This window comes from Triturus cristatus, chromosome 5_2, assembly GCF_964204655.1.
Source record: "Triturus cristatus chromosome 5_2, aTriCri1.1, whole genome shotgun sequence".
Lineage (NCBI taxonomy): Eukaryota > Metazoa > Chordata > Amphibia > Caudata > Salamandridae > Triturus > Triturus cristatus.
In genome coordinates this window covers 329,857,799-329,884,342 of record NC_140588.1, presented here as the reverse complement: position 1 = coordinate 329,884,342, position 26,544 = coordinate 329,857,799, and the positions used below count along the sequence as shown (strand labels likewise).

The 26,544-nt window shown below is 48.1% G+C and overlaps 1 protein-coding gene across 1 annotated transcript in view; it reads right to left on the bottom strand.

Annotated features, from left to right (window-relative positions):
* Positions 1–2,457: 2,457 nt before the first annotated feature.
* Positions 2,458–26,544, bottom strand: part of FAM8A1 (family with sequence similarity 8 member A1) — a 72,496-nt gene continuing 48,409 nt past the window's right edge. Inside the window, exons 3-5 of the mRNA XM_085607082.1 lie at positions 20,223–20,346; positions 11,201–11,340; positions 2,458–4,449 (exon numbers count right to left, since the gene is read on the bottom strand). Of these exons, the coding sequence (XP_085463208.1) occupies positions 4,305–4,449; positions 11,201–11,340; positions 20,223–20,346 (409 nt within the window). The 3' untranslated portion in view covers positions 2,458–4,304. The remainder of the gene's footprint in view (positions 4,450–11,200; positions 11,341–20,222; positions 20,347–26,544) is intronic.

The following is a 26,544-nucleotide window of genomic DNA, read 5'->3' as shown; positions in this document are numbered from 1 at the left end:
GACCCAAAATTCTCTCTGTGGCTCCGAAACTATTGGGGTCATGTCCTTTGAACTGTTTGTGGAATTGTAACGCTTGGTTGTATACATAGGTAGTCATGTAGTGCCAATTACATAGAATTTAAAATTAGAACTCCAATTCCCAGAAGACATCGCGCTGCTTGTTAAAATCCCAAGACTGTCTGAAACGGTCACGGGGCAAGTTGGCAGCTACGCGTTTGTATGCCAGTTTTTGAACAGGGTCGGGCTTGTTTACAGCACGCTGAAGTCTGAGGACAGGCCTTTCAGAAACTATTTAGCGAGTCGAAGCAACCCCCACGCCTACCCGGCAGAGGCCGTGGTAGGTTTATCGTTTTGTGAAGGTCTAACAGTGAAGCACTACATTGTTCCTGCCGAGAGGCGGTCATAAGGCTCCGACGCACTTCAGTCACAAGATGTGCAAATTCCCGGCCAGGCTCGAGAACGAGAAGGCGTTCATAAATTCTTCGGCACAATGGGTCGTTGTACCAAAATTTAGATTCAGACGAGTGTCCACGGAACAGAAAGCACTGCCCGAGAGGCCAGGTTTGTGGTCTGTGGTCAACTTCAGGCAGGATAGCTCATTGTTCGGCAGAGCCCTAGAAACCACTTCAGGTTTGAGCTCCTGCCAAAGAGTGGGGAGAAACGGTGCCCGAACAGTGCACATCCGGTGAGGGCTCCTGCATTAGGAAGCCGGTCCGGCGCCAAGAAGAGCGGTCCAGCGCTAGCAGGGCAGGTCCATCGGCGGGGTCGATCCAGTGAAGGTAACGCAACACCAGTAGTAACAAGGCCTGTTCCACAGCAGTAGAGGAAACATCTGAACACCGCCGCCTTTCTCCGAGGTCAAGCAGAAATGCCTCGGAGAAACGCAGCGGCATTTTCAGATTCGGGGGCGTGTTTTTTCTTTCTCTCCTCTTGCCATTGGCTGGAATGTTTACATTCCAGAAAAGAGAAAGAAAGTAAAAAACACGCCCCCAAATCCGAAAAAGACGGGGCTTGTTTGGAGAGACAAAGCTCTTCTCCAATGGCTGACCAGCATTTAAGAGGCCAGCCAACGGAGAAGAGGGAAGAAGAGTGGCTGGTTCAAGCCCCACTTCTGAAATCATTAAATCTCGCGAGCGAGACTGCGCAAGTGTAGCCTTCGCTAGCCGAGACCTAAAAAATGTACTTCAATACGAAACTGAACAATACAATTAAAACTGAGTGGGCACCGGTGGTGAGAGAGTTCACTATTTAGAAGGTTGGTGCAAATGTTGTAAAGGGCCAAAGTCAGCCTATAGGTTGGTCATATGACAGATACAATAAATATCATGAAATGTCAACACCCATGTTCCAACATGGCTAAAATTTGTCGCTGTCCAGGGCGAACACTATTAAAAGAGGTTGTGGCCAAAACGCAGAGAACATGTGGTGTACCTTGGTTTGAAGGAGGATCCAGCATCCCAGAGGGGAGGGGGGAGGCTAACACTTGGGAAACAATCTGGGGAGGAGAAAAGAGCATTAAGCAAACAGGGAAACCGGTTTAGTGAAGAGAAGGTGCGCACACACATGGTAATACTGGAGAGACACGTAGCAGCAGAAAGAGCTAGGTGGCGCTGCTGCTTTCAAGAGGGCTAGGTTGACTATGTGCCAACTTTGCTAATGTATCTACATTATAAGGATCGAAATGTAAGGAGGCTGCATTTAAAACAAAAAAACAAGCATTGGCATAGTCAATAGGTCTCGCCTTTGGGACCTTATAAATGTTTAGCCATGCATCAGTTGCATAACTAAATACTTATAAAGTCCCAAAAGCGAGACCTATTGGCTATGCAAAGCGGCCGCGAAAGTGAAATTGATCGCGATCACGATCAACCATCAAAGCGGCCGCGAAACCGAAAGTAATCGCGGTAAAGCACGGCGCGTGCGCCCGTGCACATGCACTGTAGCTCTAGGCTGGCCTGGTAGCACTTTTTGGAGCCCTCTCAATAAGTCTCGCCAGACCAGCGCATGCGCTGGGTCAGGCGAGACCTAAACAAGCGGCCGTGAAAGTGATCGCAATCAAACATCAAAGCGAAAGTGAAAGTAACTGCGGGAAAGTGCTGCGCGCGTGCCCGCGCACATGCACTGTAGCTCTAGGCTGGCCTGGTAGCACTTTTTGGAGCCCTCTCAAAAAGTCTCGCCAGACCAGCGCATGCGCTACGTCAGGCGAGACCTAAAAACGGTGAGGCATTCCGACTGGTTGGATCAGAGCTTGCCAGAAACATGCTTAGTTCTCTGGTCCAACCTATGGTGTTAAAGAGCTGGAAAAATATTTCTGCCCCACACCGTATTTTGTTGGTAGTCTCACAAACGCGAATAGCAGCGGAGTGTGGAGTTCTACATTGCTGTTCATAAGGCATTATGTTGATCATGCCATAAATGTTAATGTGCTGTATAAAATCCATGCAAAAAAACACAACGTTGGAAAATAGCTACATTTATTTTATTGCATGTATATGTGTGTTTAATAACTTAAGTTTAATCAAACCTCTGTTGATTTCACAGACGTTTACAAAAACATTTACTGATATGCGAACAAGATTGATATAAAAATCTTTAACACTGTTGTGCACTGCGCACAATTTAATACTACTGTGTACATCATTTGATTAATCAGGAGAAATTATGGGCCAAAAAAATATACTTCCATTTTGTAAATATGAAAACATTCTGCTGTAGTGCCATGAGTGCGAATAACGAATGGTCACTGTTTCAAATCTAATAAGGACGTTAAAACATGGAGACCATCTTTTGGAGTTTTCTTGGTACTTCTCTACTAGCACACTTCATCAAACACTCAGAAATCTGTGCCTAAACTTAAGACTCTGTACTTAACAATAAAAGAGCCATCAAAGTTTATAAAAATGCTTAGTCTACACTGAGACCAAAGAAGACATGGCTGAAAAGAATCACTCTAAGCCTGATGGGCGCAGACCTCTCATTCGGAAGACAGCAACTAGCCTAGAACCGAAACTCAACAGACCTAACTTTTCCTTTAAACAGGATTACCCACATCAACAACACTTCATGCTGTAGTTTGCCTTCTTGAAACGTCTTTCAGGAAACTCAACAGAAACTGAATTGTATTCTACAGTGATCTCTTCTTCCCCACTTCAAGCAGAGACCCACAATGCAATGGCAAGTACTTTGAATGAGGGGAGAAATGAAGACTTGAATTTGTTGATACATAGCATAAGAAAGGCTACTGTGGACATTAATAGTCATGACATAAAATATCACAGACCAATAGCACTTGAATTAATCACAATTAAATAGTGGTTAGTTGATGGAACAGAAAACTGATCAAATATACCTTTGAAAAGGCTTCAAGTGTTATAAAGGTAAGCAACCAATGACACATTTTGCACTGCTGTCCTGGAGAAGGCTCTTTCTCCCCTCTGGATTCTATAAAACGTTTCTTGATTTTAAATACAATTACTAAACGTGTTCAATTTTACTAAGAAATAAAGTAGCTAAGGATTCTTAGTTGCATTGCACCCAGTCAGGGTGCTTTTAAAACAGCCTGGCCAGCCAGTCCTGTGGCTCACTGGTAGGCGATATGCATTTGATGTCTGAACCTCACATCCATTAGATTGGACATTGGCTGGTGCTTATGAGCACTGGCCAAACAAATTGCTAGAACTGTGTCATTTAGCACCTCAAGGCTACTGTAAGGACTACAAGAAAGGATCTTCGACTGAGACTGTAGCCTTACTCTCTCAGCCAGAGGGACACATTAATGATCATTCGCTCCAGGAAAAAGCAGAGAGAAAAAGATTGGCAGTCAAAAACTAGTTTAAGAGCAATGGACTCTGAGGGAGAACCCAAAGGCTGCTCAAGTGCAGATTCAACGAGAATTGAAGCTGGATTTTGTAAGTTTCGCTCGATGTGGTTTTATGTATAGGATCAATCCCCATCGCCAATCCCATTACATAGCTCTCTCCTGAAAGGGGAGAGTTGAGAATCCTATAACGACATCTAAAACATTATGAGATCATTCATTCCTGGCAAATCCAACAATTAGAAATAATAACAGAGTACTGTAGATCTCCTATGGAAAAAAGTCTTTGGCATGTTCAAGCAGTATCAACATTTGACGCACGATATACACCAATACTGTAAGGGACCGACACACAGGGCTACCCCTCTCCTAATCCCTTTGGTGTCAGTAAATTTATCATGCAAAATACTGAATGTCTTGCTTCCAGATTTCATTTGTTGTGGTTTCAAAACAAAGCATGAAATGGAGGAAAGGCATCTCCAGGACGTCATCTTGTCCGGTTTCTTTTCACTACAATGGTGCCTGCGACAATGTCATAAGCTGTTCGGTTGTGCTGAAAGAACAGTAACGTGATGAAAGCAGGGAAGAAGAAAGCAATGGAAAAATTCTTGATCAATGCACGAATCGTCGACCTGAAATCGAAGAAAAAAACACAGCTTTTAAAACACTTGGCATTTACAGTATCATCATACTTACATTCCATATCAAAGACATCACCTGGTATCTTCCTCATTTTACATATAAAATATAACAATTGTCTTCCAAATCCAACCTTCGCCACAAGGCACAGAAAAAGAACAACAAAGGTACTCATCTATAAAACAGTCTTCAATCAGTATTTATTTTTACAAATTAAACAAATTTATATTAACGGAGAACATCCCAACCCATACCTCTCAAATGCAACCTGTATTTGAAATTGAAATCTATTTGGTTTTGTTCCTTTACACCAAAAAGAACGTTTGAAGTTTCCATTCTTCTGGTCTCTACAGAGATCCACAGTATGGCATTAGGTTTCTAAAAAGATAAGCTATTAACGATTGCATTTTATGGCAGTTAATTTACTTTTGTTGACTTTTCTGAGATCTACGCAGTTCTGCAATACTACCCAATCAATATAAATGGAGGGCTGCCGTAAAAGGGCAACACGATTTTTCACTCTGTTAAACCTTTGCGGTAATTCTTTAATTTAAATCAGATGTATTCCCCTCCGCTTAATAATAAAAACAATTGGCTTCTTATGATAAAGTAGCTCTAATTTGAACATATTCCCACCAAAACAAATGGGGGAGCGTAAACAACCATGACCAGTCTTCTTGTTACAAGCTTCGACATGAACGCCGATTTGTAAATACAACACATTATGCCATGTCTGAGGGAGGCAACGTGCCCTTTGCCTGGTGCATTTATGTAGAGTAGCCTAGGGCGGGTGTTGCTGGCTTTGTGCTATCTTTAAGATATACGGTTGTATGAGGTATGCGTGTCTGGCGTCCTCTGATGAATGCTTGTGCTTGGTATAAGTTAATGGAGAGTGAAAGCAACCTGGTAGCAGACTATATTGTGAGGAGATGTCTAAAGGGGAGAAGAGAGAGAGAGAGAGAGGGAGAGAGGGAGGGAGAGTGGGGGAGAGAGGGAGGGAGGGGGAGAGAGAGAGAGAGAGAGAGGGGGAGAGAGGGAGGGAGGGGGAGAGAGAGAGAGAGAGAGGGGGAGAGAGAGAGAGAGAGAGAGAGAGGGGGAGAGAGAGAGAGAGAGAGAGAGAGAGAGAGGGGGAGAGGGGGAGAGAGAGAGAGAGAGAGAGAGGGGGAGAGAGAGAGAGAGGGGAGAGAGAGAGAGAGAGAGGGGGAGAGAGAGAGAGAGAGAGAGAGAGAGAGAGAGAGAGAGAGAGAGGGGGGGAGAGAGAGAGGGGGAGAGAGAGAGAGAGAGAGGGGGAGAGAGAGAGAGAGAGAGAGGGGGGGAGAGAGAGAGAGAGAGAGGGGGGAGAGAGAGAGAGAGAGAGAGAGGGGGAGAGAGAGCGAGAGAGAGAGAGAGAGAGAGAGAGAGAGGGGGAGAGAGAGCGAGAGAGAGAGAGAGAGAGAGGGGGGAGAGAGAGAGAGATAGAGAGAGAGAGGGGGGAGAGAGAGAGAGAGAGAGAGAGAGAGGGGGGGGAGAGAGAGAGAGAGGGGGGAGAGAGAGAGAGAGGGGAGAGAGAGAGAGAGAGAGAGAGAGAGAGAGAGAGAGAGAGAGAGAGAGAGAGAGAGAGAGAGAGAGAGAGAGAGAGAGAGAGAGAGAGATGGATCACATGCAGAGACTTTGGAGCTCACACTTATTTTTTTGATAAACAATTTATTCATTTTACAAAAGACAAGCACCAGCCATATCACACCATAATTCAGCGATCAAGAATGACAGTCACAGAACCCCCCAACCCCAGCATACAGATATGAGACAAAGAAACGATGGAACCAATCAAGCTCCTCATGGTTAGGCCACCCCCCCCAACCACTTCCCCCAAATTCTATGGTATCTCTTGGGGCAGCCATGTGCTGCGTACATAACCTTCTCTTGGGTGGCACACCAGTCCACCCCACTCCGCCAATGTTCCACGGTGGGGGGGGGGGGGGGGGGGGGGGGGTCAGGACTCTTCCACAAGGCCGCAATGTCTCTCTTACCAACCACCATGGCCGTATTAAAGAACAGTTTGTCATTTCGTGACCCATCCAATCCATCCGTAATGCCCAGGATCGTGTGCTTAGGGTCATGCGGGACCTCCCACCCCATAATCTCCGAAAGCTCAACCTCATTGCCCTCCCAAAATCCTGTTAGGAGGGGGCAGGCCCACACCATGTGCAGGAAGTCTGCGGGATCATGGAGCTCACACTTATTATGGAAGTAAGTCGATCTACACACAAATCGCGGAAGGCAAAGTGTTGCTGGTTAAAAAGCACAGACTGCCTGAAGGCGTAACTCATGACATGGGGCAACTTGGCAACAGCGAAATCAACTGAGCGGTCTGAAAGTCGGTCAAACTTGCAGTGGAGACTATGATGTCAGCCTTACCACTGCCTGGAGTTAGCGACAGTGGATAAAGTGTTAGAATCAGATGACCAAGTACAGAAGAGCTGATCAAAGTCAGTCATGTTACTTTGTGAAATACTAACAGATTGTTTTCAGATTCAGTCCCATGTCAGACCACTGACTGATTCAGTAGTAGTATTCCCGGGCATCCAATCAAATCAGAAAAGCAGACTGCGCTGTGCGCTGAATCAGTACTATGTCAGTACTGCATCGGAAAGGGTGATAGGTTTGGAGCAGAGTCATGCCCTAAGCTTCTGATTAACTCTACCCAATCACTACCGCATCACATGACGAAAATTATGTAAAACATAAAAAAACAGAACACGAGCATTTGAGAAGCACGCGGTTACCTGAGGGTCATTTGGCAATATTGGTAGATATCATTTGTTTATTGTTGTCCAACTTGAATGACGTTTTTTTAATCAACCTGAAAAGGACCAACGGCAAAATGGACCCGCTCTGATTTGGCTCTGCGACCATAGCTTTAATCACAGGTCCTTGCGAGCATTAGCAGTGTGAGCCACCAACCCCAGTTTGCCAGCTTACCGCATAATTTAATTTTGACAAATTAAAAAATCTGTACCTAAAAGGACTTTAACCAAAATATTTTACTCCTGCTGCAATTTTCTCCTACTCTAAAAAGGCAGGTATTTTTCCCTTCCCCGTACATTAACTTTATTCTTTCCCCTATCCTTTTCTTTGTATTTACCTTATCTTTTAGGCTCTTAGCTTTTCTTCCCTCTCTGGGTCGCTGTAGACATTTTTTTAACAAGCATTTACAATGCAATGGTCTCGGCATTGGTAAAGTTAGAGCTATTGGCATTGCTCATGACATTATTTTTGTTTATGTTTTTAAAACATTTAAAGAAACGGCATTGTTATTTACAATGTCAATAGCTTAATCACTCTCAAATGCGAGACCTATTGCATTTGCACCCACACACAGCCACCTACACACACACTGATTAAGCTATTGACATTGTAAATAACAATGCTGCTTCTCTACATGTTTTAAAAACAAAAACATAAACAAAAATAATGTCATGAGCAATGCCAATAGCTCTAACTTTAACAATGCCGAGACCGTTGCATTGTAAATGCTCGTTTCTATGTTGCCCCACGTCTCTGGAACTCGCTCCCCTGTGCCTTACGTAAGTGACCTAACTTGCTTAAAATCAGAAAACTATTAAAAACGGAGCTTATTAACGATTGAGCGCCCTCACGACTTCCTCGCTTCTATCCGCTGCTAGCACGGAGATACCCCTGCCGGGGTGATTCCAGCGCTTTATAAATTCCTCATTCATTTTTAGTAGAAGTACCAAGGAAGGAAACACAGTCTGCTTAATACACCCACTTCAGCAGCAAATCGCTAAAGCTTAGTTATTAAGACGTTTTGCATTGGTTAAATGAATGGTGAGTGAACTGAAAACAATCATTGGTAAAGGCAATAGGTCTCGGTTTAATGATTTAAGAAGCAAGTAGGAGCAGAAAAAGGATGGTCGAAGAAAGCCAATGATTTAGGGGCGGATCACAAGCCTGTCCAAAATGCTTACTATACAAACTAACATCTTCTTAACCTCTTCAGTGCCCATGACGAGATAGTCTCGTCATGGAGCACGGTTGCGCTGTGCCCATGACGAGACTATCTCGTCATGAACCCCACCCACTAGTGCAACGCCCGGCACAGGAGGGGGAAAGGGCGTGGCACTGAAGGGGTTAAGAAGTCCCAGCTAGTCACCGGTGCCATTATGAGATTGAAATTATCACTCAAAACGAGCCGACGCTGTATGCCGACCTGGCGATAGTAAACAGAGTTAATGCATTTAAATAGAAGGGCCACATAATGGTCACTTAAGGGGCCGACAACCTTTCGTCCTTCGGCCCAATGATGAAATGGTGACCCTGGCGTTGCTGCCGGAAATCAGCTGGACTCAAGAATTCAGATGAGGCCTACAGAACTCGGTATTAATGTTTCCGGTGGCCCCTTACAAAGGATGTCTACTGCCATAGAACTACTTTCTTGTTTTCTGTATCGTTAACGCTGGTTGCAGTGCTGGGATCTGTCTGCAGCGCTAGCAGTAGATGCACCGCCGAGACCTGCATTTCTTTCTGTAAATGAACTGTTTGGAGCGGCGGTGCTTACAGTTAAGGTAGTAATGGCATCTGCAGTGATCGCAGTGCAGGGGCACCAGCACTGCTTGCAACAAAAGCACTGCTCGGACCTGTCTGCAGTGCCTGGGTGGGAGGTGCTGCTGGGTTCTGCAGTGCCTGCAGCAGAGGCTTCGTATCGCCGATGCTTGCAGGGGAGGCAGTGCTGGGATCAGCAGTGCTCACGTTGTGATCTTGGGACAGGCCGAGGAAGAGTAGCGCGGGTCCCAGCACTGGCCTTTAGCTTGAGCTGGTCATGGTACTGAATTTAATTCCGGACTTTGCCCGAGGCACAGCTAGTCACTGCCGACTCCGTTTATGAATGACTTGGAATGGCGGGAGTGGGTGTCCGGGGGTACAATCCACGTATGTGGCATCACAGGGTAGATGCAAGCCTCCTGTCGGGCATGCAAATGATGAGACAGGTGAATATGGAAACCCGGCTTCCTTGAATAGCACTCTGTGAGAGTGTGTGGGAGGGTCTGAATTGGCCGAATATCCAAGGCTGCAGGCGATTGGTCGGATGTACAACCCAGTGATTCATTGGTCCGCACGCCAACAAAGCCAACGATCCACATGGGCGACGCTTTCCGAGGTATGTCTGGGGTACTAGATAGAAAAAACGGACTATCGGTTAGTGCCGCTTACATCAGAACAGCGTTCTGCTAAATAGAGAAAATGTTAACCAGCCCTCGCTGCAGAATTTGCACTAATTGCAGTGAGGGCTGTGTGAGGCAAGCTGATCGATGGCATGCAAACCCGGAGGCGTAACAATAGCCCCGCAGTGCGAGGCTGGGTACGGAGAGATCCAGGGGACCCACACTAGCACTGTGCGCGTGGGCTGAGAACTGACCGGGTCCTGAGCGTGGGGGCCCTACTACATGCACTTTGCAGGGCTCCGCCTGCAAGTTACTTTACGCGACTGGCAAAACCCAAGCGCACATCTCTCCCCCTTTCTGCGCACACAGGAAATCAAGGGTCGCACTGCAAAGCACTCAATAACTTCCGTGACGTCTTTGTTGCCACGGTTAGCGGCTGTCCCTCGGGAGGCTCGCGCGGGCTGCGGAGGACCCCGGCCTGAGATTGGTATACCAACACGGGGGGGGGGGGGAGACCAGAGCAGCAGCCTAACCCCGCCGCCTTTCTCCGAGGCGAAGCAGAAAATGCCTCGGAGAAACGCCACGTCCTTTTCGGATTTGGGGGCGTGTTTTGCTGTTGTCTCCTCCCTGAGACTTCTCGCAAAAAACACGCCCCCCGATCCGAAAAGGACGGGGCTTCAACGGAGTGACTGGACCTCTTCTCCAGTGGCTGGCCAGCATTTAAGAGGCCAGCCAATGGAGAACAGGAGAGAAGAGGGGCGGGTGCAAGCCCCTCTTCTCAAAGTCATTAAATCTCGGAGCGAGACTGCGCAAGCGCAGCCTTCGCAGCCGAGACCTAAAAACTGCAACTCTATTTTCTATTTAACGTCTTTCCCTTTTTACATATATGTAAGATACTATGAATTGTAAGAACAAACATATTTCATTTTTTTTTTATATATCGGACCTGGGATTCAAACCATGGTCAAGTCTACCTTTTCCATGAAAAGCCAACGATTTTTGAGGAAAAGGTATTTGCTAATTCTGACATTATCCCAACATGGAAATTCTTCAACTTAGCTTTGTCAGGCTGCCCTTCTCCACAGTGGGTTTCTGTCATAATAACAGAATATTAGGAAAAAGTACAACAGATCATAAACAAGGCAGGGTTACGCAGGACATCATTGAGTGCCCTCTCAAGCTTGCTCTAAAGCAGAAACAAGTACTGAAAAAGAGAACAAACAATGGCATGCATTTGCAGTGTCTCCCACAGTGTCATATTTAATTGTTTAAATGATTTCAGCAAACAGGCATTTTCCACCTCGGTAATCACAGACATCTTTTGCTGGAAACTGAGGGACAAAAAGTGCATTCTAGGGGGACAACAACCTTAAACACTGGCTCCACAGTCAATTCTAATGTCTTGAATGTCTCCAACTGTAAAGAAATTTACCTGAAAAATGATGTGCGATTCTACAATAAAGAAGATAATTTACTCCTATAGTAGCATATTCACAGGCAAAACACATTATGGGTAGAAGACACTAATAAACATAAGCTGTGCATTCTTACTACAGAAGTGCCACAAAAATTGAGTACATACCCTGTCAGACTAACATTTGTGGAAGGAATAACCAAGACGCGATTGGGTGCCAAGAGCACTGATGTATCACAGGTCACAACTCGAAGGCCAAGCAGAAATTTTCCTGGTGTGGCACCGCCTGCGCCCCAAATGCAGATAACCTTCAAATTGAAAAATTCAATATTAGTCAAAATATAGGCCACATGGTTAATATTTTCATTCTTTGGAATATCTAGAATAGCCAGTACTGCAGGTAAGCATTAATATTGCTGCTGTTTAAGTTACAAAGATTGGATCATTGTATGGTTTTGGGACAAGAGGGGGTGAAACAAGTGAGAACATGGTGACAAAGTATATCATTAAACTAGTTGTTGAGGGGATAGGGCATCAAGTTCATAGCGAAAGTCAACAATCATCATTTTAGATCTTTCATTGAGCTCTTCAGAACAAAGCCAGCGGCAACTCTGCCTGATGTAGGGCTACATCTAGTCTCTGCACATTTGGACCACTGACTTGCAAAATTGCCAGCAAAACAAACTATAGACGCAATTTACAAACTTTCTTTGTGCACACGTGTATCCAGCCTTTTTGAGGTCACAAACTGTTTACGAACGCAAAAAGGCATTTAGTTATGTTTTTTTTGTAAAACATTTTTTTATTGGCATTTATAAAAAATTATACACGCAAGCACAGGCGATAGCGCCATTATCATAGAGGCTTACATATCAGGAGCGCCCAGTCACAGCCCTTTCGGTCTCTCAGTCTCGTGGGCCCTCAGGCCACTCGCCTCTACCCTGAGTGGGGCTGCAGGTATGTGTCCGGGCCAGCCTCTGGGTATGCCCTACTGGAGCGCGCAGTGATCGCCTCGCCGCTTGGGTGCCGTGCAATGTGAGTGAACCCCTGCAAGGGGCGTCGTAGGGGCTATAGGGTTGCAGCCGTTAACTAACCGGGGACAGAGAACTAGGGAAAAGGGGTGCACTATGTCGCCTATCAGGAATACTTGTAGCTGTGCGCTTGAGAGCTGGACCATCGTGTGGGATAAAGTCGGGGTGGTCACGGATGCGGAGGAGGGAAGGGGGGCAAGGGAGGCGGGAGCACCGATCATAGCCTATGAGGGACCTGGCGGTGGGACCTGTGGTGTCTGCCTCTGCGAGTCACCGGGTGCTTGGACTGCCGGCGCATTACCCGGGGTGGGCTACGGAGTCGTGGGCGCTCCCGGGGGGGTCAATCAGTCTTGAACTCGCCACAGTCGCTGTTTCCTGCGCGAAAGCGTGCATTAACATGGCCCAGGGCATGGAGATCGGGTGTTTGCACATCCCCCGGGCCTCCTCTGTTCTGAGTGTGGTTTCCTCCGCCTTGCCCCACTTCTTGACTGCTCCCACCCATGCCGCTAGAGGGGGCCTCCCCGGCGTCTTCCAGTGCATAGCAATTCATCGTTTGGCTAGGAGCAACACCAGGAAAGCAAACCTCCTCTCCACCTTCTGATGTTTATGTCACCCATGAATACCCAGTGCACACGCTTCCCATGTGTCCAGGTCCTGGAACCCCGTAACCGTTGTAAGGGCAGTGTGAATCGTGTGCCAGTAACTGTAGAGCGTCGGAAAATCCCAAAACATGTGCTTAAACGAGGCAGCAGGCTCCAGGCATCTGGGGCAACCGAACTCACCGTCAGGGAAATATTTCTGCAGCTTTTCGGGGGTGAGATACGCCCTGTGTAGTATATGCAACTGTATGTTCTTAAACCGATAATTGCGGGACACTTTTTTAGTGTATTCCAGGGCCCTGGCCCACTCCCTGTCATGTTGAGGCCTTTGGAAGTCATCTTCCCAGCATTCTCTAAGGGGCGCCAGCGTAGGACTCCGCAGGGTCCGTACCGCTTTGTAGATCCAAGTGACAAGATGGCGACCTGACCCCATCTGCAGTATCGCATGGATAACCGGGTGGGTGGGGGGCTCCGTATCGATTCCACGCCACTGCCTGCGGCCGTCCGTGAGAAGTTGCCTATGCCGTAGGAACTGCCCCCCGGGAAGCTCGAAGTCCCCGACCAGTGCATCGAAGTTCTGCAAGCTCTCCCTGGAGAACAGCATCCCCACCTCCGTCACAGCATGATCCGTCCACACCTGCATCATTTGCTCTATGTAATATGCCCGACCCCTAGGGAGCCCCACCAACGGCAGCAGCGGAGAGTACAGGGGAGTATCCCGACTAAGTCGGTGAACACGCGCCAAGCAGGCGCGCGCTGTCATGACCTGGAGGGGCCGGGATAGCGGCGGTGCTGCACCCGGCAGCAGCATGCGATGGACCGCGGGGGTTTGAATCCGCCCCATCTCAGTGATCAGTTCCTCTTGTGCCCGGCCTGCCGTCCAACGCGACACCCACTGTAATTGGGCGGCAAGGAAATACGCCTCGAATGAGGGAGCCGCCAACCCACACTGGTCAAGGGGTAATTGCAGTTTTGCCAGGGCTATACGCCGGCGGCCATTGCCCCATATGAGGGTCCCAAGCAGGGTATCCAGCTCACGGAACAGGGATCGAGGGGCACCACCAGAAGATTGGAGAAGAGGTAAAGCAGGCGCGGGACCAGGATCATCTTCGCAACGGCTATCTTTCCCGTGACAACCAAGGATCGGATGCTGTCCATCAGTGTGCGGTAATTCCCCTCATAGATATCTTGCGGCGTATGATATAGCTTAACGCCGAGATATCGAACCGCTTGGGGACTCCACGAGATATCAACATCTCCTATTCGTATCGGACCCTGGGGCATGACTTGTGTTAAGGGATAGACGGTGGACTTGGCCCAATTCACCCTAAGGCCCGTCACCTCCGCAAAATCATGCAGGATGCGTGATATAGGGGTCAAGTCGATCGTAATGTCCCGGACATATACGAGTACGTCATCAGCGTACAGTGATACTGCGTGGGTAGAAGCGCCTATCGGGATGCCCCACTCCTCGCCCGCCCCGCGCAACAGGGTCGCCAGCGGCTCCATCGCTAACGCGAATAGTAGGGGGGAGAGAGGACACCCCTGCCTGGTACCACACCGGATCGGGAAGGAGTCTGAAATGAGGGGGCCTATACGTGCTCTGGAACTGGGCGAGGAGTAGCTGAGCCGAGTGTAGGCCTGCAGTTTGGGCCCTAAGCCCTTGCGGTGCAGGACCTGAAACATGTGGGCCCAGGAGAGTGTCAAATGCTTTTTCGAGGTCCAGCACCGGGGGAACCGTTCCCGCACCTGGTCTTGGACGTGAAACAACCGTCGGATGTTAGAAGAGGTGTGCCTACCAGGCACGAATCCACTCTGATCTGGGTGGACAAGCCGTGGGAGGATTGTGGTGTACCTGTCCGCCAGGGCCTTCCCGTAGATTTTGTAATCCGCCGACAATAGAGTTATGGGTCGGTAGGAGCCTAGCTGATGCGGGTCTCTATCCGGTTTAAGGAGGGATACTATAACAGATTCGCGCATGGAGTGAGGTAGGACCCCCGCGTCTACAGCTGCCTGGAACTGCAATTCTAGTTGAGGGACTAACTGGGACGCAAAAGTCTGGTAAAATTCAAGTGGGAAGCCATCCAGGCCAGGGGCCTTGTGAGTGGCTAGCGTCTTCATAGCGTGCCGAATCTCGGCCGCCTTGAGAGGGCGATCTAGGTCCAGATGCGTATCACGGTCTATGCGGGGAAGCCGAATACGATCCAGGAATTCAGCCAGGACTTCATCCGACACCGGGGGATGGGGGCTAGTGTACAGGTGCGTGTAATGCTCTTGAAAGGCCTTGAGTATCTGACCCTGCGAATACACCAAGGTGCCTTGGGCGTCACAAATGGCCGTGATGGTCGGGAGGCTCGAATCCGGCTTTATGAGCCACGCCAATAGTGTGCCCGCGCGATCGCCTTCTGTGTGGGCCCTAGCAGCGTGTGCCACGAAATTAAACCGGCGCATGCTTGCCAACGCTGCGGAGTACGCAGTCTCGGCACTAGCTATCGCTGCTGGTGTGGCTTTAGCTGGGTCCGTCTCCTTAGTAAGCGCGGCCAGTGCCCCTTCTGCACGCTGAATGTCCCCTTCCAGAACCCGCCGGACTCCCGCAATATGACGAATGCAATTGCCACGCATTACAACCTTAAAAGCATTCCATTCCGACGCTCGCGTACTGGCCGTGCTGGCATTCTCCCTGAAATAGTGACTTATGTGATCCGCCAAGGTTTGTCGGAAGACCGGGTCTTCAAGACTGTCCCGAGGGAGGCGCCAAGCGGGGACGGGGGGATGCGGCGGGCGCCATTGCAGTGTTATCGTGTGGGCGTCATGGTCTGTAATAGTTCTACCTAAGTAGTCAGCGTCTAGAACGGTAGAGAGGATGGTGGGGAAACAAAGGAAACAGTCCAGACGCACTCTAAGATTATGCGGTCTGGAGTGGAATGAATAAAGTTTAGCGGTGGAGTTCCGAGTCCGCCAAGCATCCGCCAGAGACCAATGGCCATCCAGGTTGTAAACCGTTTTGCCTGCGTTACAATGGGGGAGGTGGGGAGAGGCGGGTGGTATCTGTCTAAGGTTATGTCTTGTACGCAATTGTAATCGCCCCCCAAGATCCACGGCACCTGTGTGTATGTGCTTAAGGGGTTGGATAGCGTGTCCCAGAATTTGGATTGATCGATGTTCGGTCCATAGATGCTGCCTAGTAATACAGTCTGGCTGTCTAATCGACCGAGTAATAGTACATAGCGACCCTCCGGATCTATTATGTGTGACAGTTCCTGAAAAGGGACTTCCGGGCGCACCCATATGAGGGCACCGCGGGCGAATGCGGAATAAGTGTGGCATAAAGGGCCCCCCGCCAGCGTCTACGCAATTTCGTCACCTCCCCCGCCGTTAGGTGTGTCTCCTGCAGGATTGCAATTTGTGCCTGGTGACGCTTCATGTATGCGTATATGGAGTATTGCTTGCGCGCCGTATGCATACCTCGCACATTCAGTGTAAGAATTGTGGTTTTACCGGCTTGTGCCATCAGTGCATGTGTCTAGTGCACGTCGCAGGACGAATCAGTCGGGTCCCCCAGGGGCCCCCGGCCCCAATCCATCCGTCCCACCCCCGCGGGTCCAGCGGCTCGTGGGTAGGGACATAGTGCAGAAGGTGTGCGTGGGAAGGGAAAGGGAAACTAGGGTGAGGCGAAAGCAACTTGCCCCAACGCGGGGGACATATCGCCAAGCACGATACGTCCAAACTGACTCCCGAATTACATGAGAGCATGAACCTATTAGTGAAGGGGGGTCGGCTGGCGTCTGCTGAGGGCTCTACGCACAGGCTATGCGCGATATCTATGTATAACCGCTGGGCAATTTAAGCGCTTCTGGGGATGAAAGTGCCCGAGGCAACGGGGGGGAACGCTAGGAGCGCTGGGCCGGCAAATGTACGGGGCGGGGAGTATCACCCCATTCTGCGGATGTGCGGCCCACTATACGGAGCCAGTCATATCAGGTCGTCCGCCGTTCGCGGGGTGACTGAAGGCAGAGCCCCCGAGTCCACTCCGGACTGTGTCGCCTCACTGTCCTCCTCCTCCTCCTCCGACGTGAAGACATGGGGGGCACGCTCCAAGTCCGTTGCCGGGGAAGCCGGGCAAAGGCCCGCCGCCGCTTTTAGGGCCTGGCGCCGTTCCTGGACGATCTGCTCCAAGTCCGGTGACCCCGAAGTGTGTGACGGCCCCCCGGGGGTACCTGGGCGGTGTCGTCTCCGTGAGCGCTGCCTCCTGGGTCCCCCCGCGTTCGCTCATTGTTCTTGAGGGCGCCCTGTCCGCCGGCTCACAGTACAGTTCTGGTCCGCCCAGTCGTATGCCTCCTCAGGTGTTGTAAAGAAGTGGGTGACACCGCCGTGGATGATCTTCAGGCGGGCCGGGAATAGGAGAGAGTACTGTATTTTTTCTTCCCTAAGGCGCCGTTTCACCTCCAGAAAGGACGCCCTTTGGCGTTGGACTGCACGTGAGTAGTCGGGAAAGATCATGACAGTTTTATTCTCGATGCGTAGCGGGCCTGCCTGCCGGGCCGCTCGCAGTACCGCATCCTGGTCCCTGAAGTGGAGGAATTTGGCCAGCATTGGGCGAGGTGGGGCTCCCGGCTGTGGCCGGCGAGCCGGTACGCGGTGCGCCCTCTCAACAGAGAAGTAGGCCGTGCGGTCGTCACCAGGGGTGAACGATTTAGTCCAGGTCTCAACGTACTCCACCGCATCTGCTCGTTCAATTCCCTCCGGCAGCCCGAGGACGCGAATGTTGCAGCGTCGAGACCGCCCCTCCAGGTCATCAACGCGGTCTTCCATGGTGGACATGCGACCCAGCAAGGCCTGCATCGAGTCCCGGTGTGTGTCCACCATAGGTTGGATGTCGGCGACCGCTTTTGCGTTGTCCGTGACTCTATCCGCTAGTTTACGGTGGTCATCACGGAGGAGACTGATGTCCGTAGTTAGGGTGCCCAGCTGCTGCTCCAGGGAGAGTCGCGACTGCTCAATCGCCGCCAGGACCTGATCCAGCTTGGTCGACAAGGATGGCTCTCCATTCGGTCCTGCTGCCACCGGGGCCCCTCCTCGCGCGCCGGCCGGGACACCTGACGCTGCCCCCGGGGTCGACTGCACCGCCCTAGACTTGCCCATGACGTCCACCGGGAGGGCTACCGCAGGCGCGGAGCGGGCGCAGTATCCGAGCTAGGTGTGGTCGTGACCGGCCCTGGGCCCTCCGGCGCTCCGCTGTGATTCGCCGTCACCAGGCGCTGCTGCTGGGCCGTATCGCTTGTGAGGAGGGCAAAGGAGCCGCTCGAGCGGCAGAGGACTCCCACCGGGCCGTCGCCAGTCCCCTCTCGTCTGCGGCAAGGTCCCTCCTCCGTGTGTTCCCAGGACAGACTCCGCCACCGGGTCAGCTATGCTCCTTCAGGGAGACTGAGTCGGCGTCAGTGCCTCGCGGGTCCCCCGCCTTCAGCCCCGCACTCCGGTCCGACCCCCGGGAGATCGCCGCTGTTAATGCGGGGTCCGGGCAGCACCCCTGGGTCCTAGGAACTGGTGCGCAACACTCCACGGCCTCGCCGCTCCTCCTCCCAGGTCACTTCACCGGGATGCCACAGGCCGCCATTTTGAGGTCAGGCAAACGTCTTCGCAGCCACCGGAGGCCTCCTCACGCTGGAGTCACCACCCCCGGCGCCGCATTCAGTCCTGTGCACCACTGCGCGGGCCCACCTGTACCTCGGCCTCCAGTGTCTCACAGCGCGACCGCCTCCTGGTCTCCTTCAGATCGCCTCCCAGCCGCGTTGGTCGACTGTGGCGGCAGTCCCCGCCGGCCGATGCCTGCATCCGCTACACCATTCGTCGGGCTCTTCGTATCACGCCTCTGCTCCACAGGCGCCCCGACTCACCGCCAATGTCCGCCACCCGGGGGGGGGGGGTATGGGGGGCTCACCGGCACTCCTGAAGCATTGGGATCCGTGGTCCGTCACAGTATTGCCCCCTCTCCAGGCAGTCCGCTCCCGAGGCATTCAGACAACCCCTGCGGGGGCTCGGAATCTCCACCTCCAGCGCGCCGATCCCTTGCCCGTAGTTTGTCAGCGGTTGTGGCTGAGCCGGGCGGGCGCCATTTTACGATCGGCACCTCCGCATCCGAACAGCTCCCGCTTTCGTCGAATTCCTGGCACCCAAGGTCCGTTCCGCTACCGGGTCGCCAGCGCCGGACTCCCCGCGCCTCAGGGCATACTCACAGGTTGATAAGGCGCCCCCAGGCTCAACGAGAGCAGGCGAGGTGAAAGCCCGATCTCGGAGCCTCAGCAAGACGCGTCCGTCTCGGCGGCCATCTTAGCCACGCCCCCCAAGGCATTTCGTTATGTATGAAAGGCTTTGTAATAGCAATTTAGGTAACCGCAAATTTTTACGATTACCTAAATTGCGAACGCAAATAGGGAATCACAATTTGCGAATCCCTAATGCACATGTAAGAAGCCTTTCCTAAATGCGAACTGTGCTTTAGGAAATGCTAATTACCATCAACTCCAAGTTGATGGTAACCATGTGTGAATTTTAGAAAAATGCAAAACACACATACCCTTGTGCACCATGGCTCCGAGGATCTGGAGCTCCCTTCCATCTCGAAGTCAGGGTAAACCCTTCTACTGTCTTCTTCAAAAAAGAGGTCAAAGGTCTCCTGATGAAGAAATCTCTGCCTTAGCCTGGCACCTTCATCGGATTCTGAATCCATACTCGTTGACTCTAGCCCAGCCACACGGTTCACGATTAGGTCGGACAATTCTAGACTGTGATTTTGCCTGTTGGTGTGTTTACTTTTCCCTCACAAGATTGTTGGACAAATTTAGACTTTGATTTTGTTGCTTTGTTTATTCTGTTTTGTATGCTTATACCCTTGTGATGCGTAATCTGTATTATACCCTTTGATGCATAATCTGTAAAGCGCTCTGATACCCTCGGCGGTCATGTTCGCACTATATAAAACTTTTAAAATAAATAAAGGATCAGAAAGCGTTTTTATGACAGTGGAAAACACCAGCCTGGTGGCTTTTCCATTTATTATAACCTTACCATAAAACCATATATTTGTTGGTATTCACTTACCTCTAGCTAGTAGTTTCCCACTCTAGCAATGCATGCATATTTATTTCTCTGATAAACAAGATCAGACCGGAAAAGTGAAGAGAACAACCATGTATTTAAAGGAGGTGTAGGGAAAGGGTTTTCTCCAAACAGAATAATTGCCTCCCATGGAAAGCAAACATTGTTAATAGGGCAAATACACAATTCCTCCTAACTGTGAGAACTGGAGAACTCTTCGAAACCTACAGCTGTCACAAATTTCTTAAACCCCTCCTGGAATTCCTTTGGATCCCATTAAAGACTGTAATCTCTTTCAAATGTAGGAGTTAAACGACAGAAGTGGATTCGCAGTTTTTACAATGAAGGGCTTTGTAAATCAAGATCCACGTTCTTCTTAGTCAGCAACCACTAAGGTGCTTTTGCAAGTTAAAAGTACAACAGTGCCATTTCTCTGCATTTTATTTACATATTCAAGTAATTTACCTCGTAGAAACAGACCAACAATCTGTAGATAAGGGCAACAACCATCATCTTCTGTAAGTCTTCCATTGATGTGTCTTCGTCTATCTCTTCGATTATATAATGCATCGCAAACTTTGAAATGTCCCTGCAGAGGAAACACACTGAAGGCTTTAATATATTCACTCACAATTATGCTGTTTTGAATCATTCTATATTCCAGTACAGTGTTCAGCTCAGAATGTGGTTTCATTTATTGGACGCTTATACATTGTACTATGTCTTTCCACACTGGCTTTAGATTACATACAGACCACAAACAGTTACTTAACTTGTAAATTCTTAACATAAACTCTAACACCAAGTGACCATTTTAGTTTACATGTTCCACTGTCACAGGACCAATTCCCTTATATTGCCCACTAAAGTAGAAGCCTGCACATCTTTGAAGCTGCCACCACCACTGCATAGTGGCAGCATAAATAACAAACATTCATAGTACATACTACAGAATGTGTTTCCAAACATCTCCTGACCTTCTTTAGTATGAGATCCTCGTTCCAAGAATACTTAAAGTTCCAAAACAGCATTCTCATGCCCAACCTCATGTTGGGAAAGGAAACCAGTTGTACTGGATACCTGAAAATATTGACACCAACGTTTAAGATCTAGCTTACATATAGAGGGTAGCCCTCGACAAGGAAGATAAACTCTTTTTAACAGAGATTCAGGTTCCCCATTTCCATATACCATCAGATGCAAGTCACTGCCTGTCAGACTTTGACCTGCTTAAGTCTATCCACAGCTTTCCCCAAATGGCTACATGTTACTAACAGAAGTAATGCATGTGTACCTTGATCACTAAGCAGTCAAGTGTTATCCCAGAATGGAACATTCAGGTTATTTATATGCCTTTTGGGTCTTCATCCGGCACTTGATTTTCTCTTATAATGAAATAAAAAGAAAATAATTGGGTCAACCCAAACATCAGACAAAACATTGGAGACATCTGTCGTTTAGTCCAGAGATTAAACTATTTTCTCAATGACGGATATTATCAACAAATCCTGCTGATGCTTGTGAACAGAAAAGTGTAACACTATCTCAGTTTTCGCAGGTCCAATATATTGGATCCAAGGATCCCAAATCCTATTTAACTTCTTTGGGCAGCCTCTGGCTTCATACACTACCATTTTCACCCCGATGCACCTGTCCATGTTGCTACACCAGGCATCAAATTTGTTTGGATCATCATTTCTCCAAAGGAGAAGTTAAGTTGTGTATCCCCACTACAATCCCACCTATCCACAAGAGTTTAGAGTATTTAGGCCGGAGTCACCTCAGCAACAACAATTTCCCTTCCATGGTAACGGGCGATCCAGTCCCTTCCTCTAGGACTTTTTGAATTGATATATAAAACATTGTAATCCTGCACATGGGTACATAGTATGGTGTAGGTGGTATGGTATTGCTGTCCCTCAAACATATATTGTCTTGTACAGCAGACCCTTTAAAACTGCTTGCACTGCACCAAGCACAACCCCACTAATATTGATTACTAAATATAAAAACTGGTTCATTCAGGCTTTCTGTGGCCATCCTTAGACACCAAACAACCCTACAAGCTCCCACCTAACGCCCGAAAATCCAGAATCGCATAAGTATAACAGTACACTTTAAGCCACAAACTGGCCATTTGCTTAGGAAAAGTAAGGGCCTCTTGTGCTCTTGCACCAATATATCCCTTTAAATAAGGTGGACTATTCTACACACTACCAATCCCTGGCAGTGTAATTAATGAAGTGCTGAACTACTTTTATAAAACATGTCAAGTGTTTCCTCTTTTGGTTAACAGCAGATACCCAAGCAAGACCGGGGAAAGGGAAAGAAGGGTTGCATGTATATTTTCTTCTACTTGTTTGGCGAGTCCACATAAGAAAAACACCACAAATAATCTAGCCTCGGTCAGTGAACTAACTACCCATGAACATGAATGATGGCTCTCAACAATGTACTTTTTGATGTTACTTTGTTAACTATATCTCATGTGCATTTTCACCTACAATAATTGCAAAGAATAGAGAAAGAAATGCCTAACAGAGAAACAATTATAGGCAAGCTAAACCTAAGCAAAACTGTCCGCATTCCGTTATCCACCAATCAAAGCCAGTCTTGGAAGTCCACATTCTTTTGATAGCATTAAACCCGCTCTTCATCGTTTCTGCAAAGAGACATATCCTGTGTTGCGCAATGTCCAAGACCGTTTTGCTTTTAACTGCTACAAGAACTGTCTTCCAAGCTCCAGCAGTCAAGAGGCATGCTGCCCTGCAGGCCTCCGGTTCTGCTTCAATACTCCTGGGGTAAATCAATTGAACTCCTTTTCCCCCATCTTTTGTGGGTGCCGATCTCTCACGCAGTTCATCTTTCTTAGCATTGGTTCTTCTGTTTGACGTTAGCCCTTTCTCGCACATCAGAATGGCACTGCTGTGCGTACATTTCACGGAATAATCATATACGCCAAGTACTTAATGTGTTTTTATTGGCATACTGCTACAAAACTCAGAGTGAATGTATATGGACTATCCTGCCACAATGTTATCTGATTAATTTTTACTACTTACGGAAGGCCTGTCCACTGCTTTTTCTTTCCTAGCTCCTTTATAGTGTCCGGGTGAATTCCACAAGGGTTACCATAACCCAGATAAAGCAGGATGTTGGTGATCCAGTTCTAAAGCAACGTTTGAGTCAAATCATACCACTTAGGGCCTGGGCGAAGATCTCCACCCCCTGGTGGCTTTGGCATACAGCAGACATCTTAACTTAGGGCAATAATGTAAATTATTTATGCAGAACAAAAACAGTAATAAAGTCAAAATGTAAAACAATAGAAATACCAAATGAATTAGAAATACAGGGTTATATTAAATAAATAAAAAAAATAAAAAAACACATTTCAAAAAGCCAATAAGGCGAACCGGAGATATAAATGTTTAAAGTTGTAAGTAGCAACAGACCCAAAAAGCACAAAGTGCCAATGATAGTCAATGGTCATGGTAAACCATAACCTATGAGCAATATAAGGCTAACCACAAAGAAGCATTGGTCGGGTACACTAACCAGGTAGTCCTTTAAGTCCCAATCCACCACAGGAATACAGTTCTAAAGCCTCCCAGGACCTCAGGGAGTCAATTAGCGACTCATAGGTTCTTAGGTAGAGGCCAACAGCAGGTGCTGTCCAGGTCAACTGGTCAGCTGGCCAGTTGCTGGAAAGGCCTCTTGTAGAATGTTGTATAACTGTATTGTGAACAAGGAGGTCAGCCTTATGACCCTTGAAGCCCAATTATTTGGCCTGGGTACAAGAGAGAGCAGGTCCAGTCGTTCAGGGCTCCTCACCAGTCACAGAAAGCAGGTCTAGTCCTCTTCTGCTCTTCCTCAGGTCCAGAATTGTTCTGTAGTGGGTGCCTGGAGAGGTCAAATTTACGCCTGGCACGATCTAGTGGGTGGGACTCCTGGACCTGCCCTAAACAAAAGTTCTTGGAGCCAACCCTACCCAGTTTTGGCATTTTCAAGATGGCAAAAGTCTTCTGCCACATTCAACTTGGGTTTTGAGGGATGGTGAGGTATGTGGGAAGTGTCCTATGGTAATCCTCCCACGTTTAACACTAAACTCCAGTTTTGGACAGCCATAGTGCCCTCAATAAACACAGAGACAGAAGCAGGCAGACAGTGGATACAGAAGAATTGTTTTATTATCCTGTTTCTCTTTCGACCAAGTGCACCCCAAGTGTTATATGTACGGCCTAGAGACAGAAGTCTGGTGGGATAAAGCAGGTCCTTCAGCAACCAGACAGTTGATACACAAGAATTACCTTGGTATCCAGTTCTCTGCACCCGAAGTATTTGTAAACCCAGTAGACCTGTCAAGCAGACTTTGACATTCAAGTAGGATTTAACACTAATCTCGAAAAGGATGCTCACGACCCCTACCCTACATATTCAGTTAAGTTCAGAGGAACTCCTGGGAAACATTTCAGACCTTTTTCATACCTATTCAAATGCTTATTACTAGCTGGCAAAAGTGAGAGGAGAAAATGCAAATTTAGCCTCCATGAACTTGAACTTTAAGCAGGCAAAAGGTAACTTTCTAAGATGCATTTTCCTTACTATTTATTAAAAGTCGGACTTCACCGCTATATTTGATTTTTAATAACTTAAAAATTGTTGTTAAAATATTTTTCAAGCTAATCCCATTCTGGAGCTACAATATTATGGCTTTAATCTTTACCCTAGTTTTCTATATAGGACTGCTAGGCCTGCCAGAGTAAAAACAGCTTTTGGGTGCTAGTCACTGTAAGGACATGTTAACATTACATTTCTTCATGTCCTGCTTTTAAATACCATGCACCTGTCTTGTGGACAACAAGGGGTGTCTTATTGATATTTAAAAAGGAGGTTTTGATTTATTTTGAGAGGTCGAATTGAAGATTTAACACTACTACAGTCTGACTACACACGGTAGGCTGAAGCCATGTTTGTACTGCTGCTGTAGTGGATAGCACAATAGGTGCTACAGTCCACTGATGGCATTTAAAGTCCAAGCCCTGGGTACATCTTCTTTCATATACTAGGGTCTTATAGTTATGTTAAATATACCAATTAGGAATATTCAAATTGGACCATGTTTAAAGGGGGCCTAGGCCCTTTACTGCTGATTCACAGAGGAAAAATGCTCAGATTTATAAAACCAGCCAAAAATATAGGGTCCAGCAAGAGGCGAAAAATAAATCTGGGGTGACCATGCAGAAAGGGCAGATTTCCTACAATGGGCACTCCAGGATGGAGGCACCAAGTACTGAATATCCTCCAAGAAGTGGGAAGCTAATTTTGAGTGTGTTGCACATCACTTCAGTAGGACACTAAAAGGGTCAGTTCCCATACCGTGCCCAAGTCCATGAGCTACTACGCTTATTTAAAACACTGAAGATTCCAGTTTCAAGTATAACAGCTGCATGTTCCTGTGGGCCCAGGGGAGATTCATTTCTTTATCCCACACTTCTTTTTTCTGTCACTTTGTTGTGTTGTAGGACACAGGTGATAATGAGATTATTAAATACTGGATTCGATTTTGACACAAGTATTGCTTTTTTAAGTGGGAAGGTTTCAGGGTGGGCAGTAGGTTGATCAACCAGAGAAGAGTATCAGGAGTACGAAGCAGAAGCAGCCGTTTGGCGAACTATAAACACACACACACACACACCCCACCACCTACAGAGATGCAGCTATAACAACCAAGATAAGATTGACTTTTAATTTTTTTATCCAGTCCCCAAAAATGTTTTTTTTTTTAAATGTTAAAGAATAGAAAAGCAATGCACTTTGTGAAAGAACAGAGCTGCCTAAATGTGCATCTGGGATGGTGGCTGTGAGAAGTTGGCCTGGCATATGCTGGTCACTAGTTATAGTGGCCACCTTGCACCAGTCCAATTCGACTCTTATGGTAGATAGGTTTAAGACAACCTTTTAAAGAAAGCTATCCTAGTGGTAGCTGTGGAGAGAAGCCTTCAGGCTAAGTCTCAGAGGAATGTAAAGCAGCTTGTTTTACCTTATAATCTCTTGAATTACCAAATGAAAGGACACCACACAGGTATATATATCAAATATATATGTATTTATTACTAGACACACTCTACTAATCTCTTTATGAGATTAGAAGCCAGATACACATTCAAAATTCAACGTTTCTCAATAAGTTAAGAACAAATATGGCTGGGGCCCTAGGGGCGTACCAGACCATATACTAAAAAAATAGTATAAGAATGTCGACTTGCAAAATGACAAGGCCTAGGGCCTGGGGAATCGCTGGGGCTTCACTACTGCAGTGTTAGCAGGTAAGTAACAGGCCCACGGGAGACGCGTGCAGTGTGTGAACACAGCCGCGGGTTCCCTATTGATTATAATGGTGCAAGTCGCGGTATGATTTTTAAAGTTTTAGGGTACTTCGAGGAAGTCTACAAGCAAGCCACTTACAAAGTAAGTAATTCGAGGGCCAACACACACTAGGGCACCGGAGTGCACGAGTTACCTCACCCAGGGAAGCCGGGTGCATAGGTGTCTTTTGGTGTCGGGTCGCGTCGCTGTTTTCTATGGAGACCAAAGAAGACTTGCTGCTTGCGTCAACTGAAGAAGTGTCCGTGGAATCCAAGGGTGGATTCAAGATGCAGATGACCTGAAAATTGAAGGGACAGTGTTCAAAGTCACTTGCCAGTGACCGATGGCCAGGAAAATGGATGACCACAGATGTTGGGTGATTTCAGGTCGTCTATGGTCTTTTGACTCTTCGCTCACG